The 4,063-nt window shown below is 43.0% G+C and overlaps 1 protein-coding gene across 1 annotated transcript; it reads right to left on the bottom strand.

Annotated features, from left to right (window-relative positions):
- Nucleotides 1-980: 980 nt before the first annotated feature.
- On the bottom strand, nucleotides 981-3,074 carry LOC137656525 (serine-rich adhesin for platelets-like). Its single transcript, XM_068390698.1, has 4 exons — nucleotides 2,485-3,074; nucleotides 2,026-2,159; nucleotides 1,339-1,694; nucleotides 981-1,133 (listed from the first exon to the last, which is right to left on the bottom strand). The coding sequence occupies exons 1-4, from the start codon at nucleotides 3,072-3,074 to the stop codon at nucleotides 981-983; spliced, it is 1,233 nt and encodes a 410-aa protein (XP_068246799.1).
- Between the last annotated feature and the right edge of the window lie 989 nt (nucleotides 3,075-4,063).

Genomic DNA, 4,063 nt, shown 5'->3' with positions numbered 1-4,063 from the left:
AGCCATAGCCATAGCCATAGCCAGACATAGCCATAGCTATAACCATAGCCATAGACATAGACATATACATAGCCATAGCCATAGACATAGCCATAGACATAGCCCAAGATTTAGACATAGACATAGTCATAGACATAGCCATATCCAAAGCCATAGCCATAGACAGACATTGACATAGCCATAGACATAGCCAGAGCCATAGCCATAGCCATAGCCATAGATGTAGCCATAGCCATAGCCGTAGCCGTAGTTGTAGCCATAGCCGTAGCCATAGCAGTAGCTGTAGACATAGCCATAGCCATAGCTATAGCCATAGCCATAGCCACATAGCCAAAGCCATAGCCACATTGACATAGCCATAGTCATAGCCAGAGCCAGAGCAAGAACCAGACACATAATCATAGCCATAGAAATAGCCATAGACATAGCCATAGACTTAGACATAGCCATAGCCAAAGACCTAGACATAGCCATAGACATAGATATAGACATAGCCATAGCCATATCCCTACTTAGACATAGACATAGACATAGTCATAGATATAGACATAGATATAGACATAAACATAGCCATAGCCATAGCCATAGCCATAGCAATAGCCATGGACACAGACATAGACATAGTCATAGCCATAGACAGCAATAGACATAGATATAGACAGCCATAGCCATAGCAATAGCCATAGCCCTGAACAGAGCCATAGCCATAGCCATAGCCATAGACATGCACATAGCCATAGCCATAGCCTTAGCCATAGACATAGACATAGATATAGCCATAGCCATAAACATATCTAGAGCCTTAGCCATGGACATAGCTGTAGTTCTAGCCATAGCCGTAGCTGTAGCCATAGCCGTAGCCATAGCCATAGCCATAGCCTTAGCCATAGATATAGCCGAAGCCGTAGCCATAGTCGTAGTCATAGCCATAGCCATAACCATAGCCAGACATAGACATAAACATTGACATAGACATAGATTTAGCCATAGCCATAGCCATAGCCAGATATAGCCATAGCTATAACCATAGCCATAGACATAGACATACACATAGCCATAGCCATAGATATAGCCATAAACATAGTCAAAGATTTAGACATAGACATAGTCATAGACATAGCCATAACCATAGCCTTAGCCATAGACAGACATTGACATAGCCATAGACATAGCCATAGCCAGACATAGATATATCCATAGCCATAGCCGTAACCATAGACATAGACATAGCCATAGCCATAGCCAGGGCCATATACATAGACATAGCCATAGCCATAGACATAGACATAGCCATAGCCATAGCCAGAGACAAAGACATAGACATAGTCATAGCCAAACATAGACATAGCCATAGCAATAGACATAGACACAGACATAGACATAGTCATAGCCATAGCCATAGCCGTAGACGTACCCATAGCCGTATCCGTTGCTGTTGACGTCACCATTGCCGTAGATGTAGCTGTATCTGTGGACGTGGACGTGAACTTGGATATGGCCATGGCTAGAGACATAGACATAGCCATAGCCATAGCCATAGCCATAAGCATAGACATAGCCATAGCTATAGCCATAGACAGACATAGACATAGACATAGCCATAGCCATACCTGAAGACATAGACATAGCCATAGACATAGCCATAGCCATTAACATAGACATGGCCATGGATATGGACATGGATATGGCCATGGCTATAGACATAGACATAGCCATAGCCAGAGCCATAACCATAGACATAACCATAGCCATAAGCATAGACATAGCCATAGCTATAGCCATAGACAGACATAGATATAGACATAGAGATAGCCATATCCATAGCCATACCAGGAGACATAGACATAGCCATAGCCATAGCCATAGCCATAGACAGAGCCATAGACATAGACATAGACATAGCCATAGCCATAGCCAAAGCATCCATAGCCATAGCCATGGCCATAGACATAGACATAGCCATAGATATAGACAGAGCCATAGCCGTAGCCATAGGCATAGATTTAGACAGGGCCATAGCCATACCCATAGCCATAGCCATAGCAATACACATAGCCATAGCCATAGCCATAGCCATAGCCATAGCCAAAGACATAGACATAGACATAGTCATAGCCATAGCCATAGACATAGACATAGTAATAGCCATAGATATAAACCTAGCCATAGCCATAGACATAGACATAGACATAGCCATAGCCATAGCCATAAACATAGCCATAGCCATAGCCATAGCCAGAGCCATAGACATACACATAGACATAGACAGAGACATAGCCATAGACATGGATATAGACATAGCCATAGCCTTAGCCATAGCCATAGACATACCCATAGCCATAGCCATAGCCATAGCCATAGACATAGCCATAGCCATAGCCATAACTAGAGCCAGAGCCATAGAAAGATATAGCCATAGCCATAGCCATAAACATAGCCAGAACCATAGCCATAGACATAGCATAACCATAGTCATAGCCATACCAATAGCCATAGACATAGCCATAGCCAGAGCCATAGACAGACATAGCCATAAAAATAGACATAGACATAGTGTTAGCTATTGCCATTGCCATTGCCATTTCCATAGTTATAGCCATAGACAAAGCCATACCCGTAGCCATAGCCATAGACATAGCCTTAGCTATAGACATAGCCATAGCCATAGCAATAGACATTTCCATAGCCATAGCAAAAGCTATAGATATAGACATAGCCATAGCCATAAACATATCCATATCCATAGCCATAGCCATAGACATAGCCATAGCCATAGACGTACTTGTAAACATAGCCATAGCATTAGTAGTAGCAGAACCAGAGACATAATCATAGCCATAGCCATAGCCATAGACAGACATAGATAGAGCCATAGCCATAGCCATAGATATTTCCTTAGCCATAGAAATAGACATAGACATACCCTTAGCCACAGACATAGACAAAGAAAGAGGCATAGACATGGTCATAGCCATAGCCATACACAGAGCCATAGCAATAGCCATAGACATAGCCATAGCCATAGAAGCCAGAGCCATAACCAAAGATATAGACATAGCCATAGCCATAGCCATAGTCATAGACATAGACATAGACATAGCCATAGATATATTCATAGACATAGACAGAGACAGAGCCATAGCCATAGCCATAGCCATAGACATAGACATAGCCATAGCCATAGCCATAGCCATAGCCATAGACATAGACATAGCCATAGCCATTGACATAGACATAGCCATAGCCATAGACTTAGACATAGCCATAGACATAGCCAGAGCCTAAGCCATAGCCATAGACATAGACAGAGACTTGGCAATGGCCAAGGACATGGCCATAGCCATAGCCATAGCCATATCCATAGCCATAGACGTAGCCATAGACAGAGACATAGCCATAGATAGAGACAGAGCCATAGCCATAGCCATAGCCATATATATAGACAGAGCCATAGCCATAGCCATAGCTGTAAACTTAGACATAGCCATAGCCATAGCCATAGCCATAGACATAGTCATACCCATAGCTATACACATAGCCCTAGACATAGACAGAGATATACCCATAGCAATAGCCATAGCCATAGCCATAGACATAGCCATAGACATAGACTGCCAAAGCCATAACCATAGATGTAGATGTAGCTGTAGCAGTAGCCATAGCCGTAGCCATAGCCATAGACATAGACATAGCCATAGCCATAGCCATATCCAGAGCCATAGACATGGACATAGCCATAGCCATAGCCACATAGACATAACCATAGACATAGATATAGACATAGCCATAGCTATAGCCATAGACATAGCAATAGATATAGATTTAGCCATAGCCATAGCCATAGCCATGCAATAGCCATAGCCATAGCCATAGCCATGCAATATCCATAGCCATAGCCAAAGATGTAGCCATAGGCGTAGCTGTAGCCATAGCCGTAGCCATTGCTGTAACCGTAGACATAGCCATAGCCATAGTCATAGCCACAGCCATAGCCATAGCCCTAGCAATAGAGATAGCCATAGTCATAGCCAAAGACATAGACAGAGCCATAGCCATAGCCAAA

Source organism: Palaemon carinicauda, chromosome 17 (assembly GCF_036898095.1).
Source record: "Palaemon carinicauda isolate YSFRI2023 chromosome 17, ASM3689809v2, whole genome shotgun sequence".
Taxonomy (NCBI): domain Eukaryota; kingdom Metazoa; phylum Arthropoda; class Malacostraca; order Decapoda; family Palaemonidae; genus Palaemon; species Palaemon carinicauda.
Note: the sequence above shows the minus strand (reverse complement) of the source record. Positions and strands in the feature narration are given on the sequence as shown.

What these genes read in the sequence shown, in the direction of transcription:
- LOC137656525 (XM_068390698.1), bottom strand. Translation starts at nt 3,074, where the DNA reads ATGGCTATGGCTATGGCTATGTCTATATCTTTGGTTATGGCTCTGGCT. An exon ending in GGCTATGTCTATGGCTATTG is followed by an intron (nt 2,160 to 2,484) that starts GTATGGCTATGA and finishes GGCTATGGCTAG; the next exon opens with GTTTATATCTATGGCTATTA. An exon ending in TGCTATGGCTATGGCTATGG is followed by an intron (nt 1,695 to 2,025) that starts GTATGGCTATGG and finishes CTATGTCTATAG; the next exon opens with CCATGGCCATATCCATGTCC.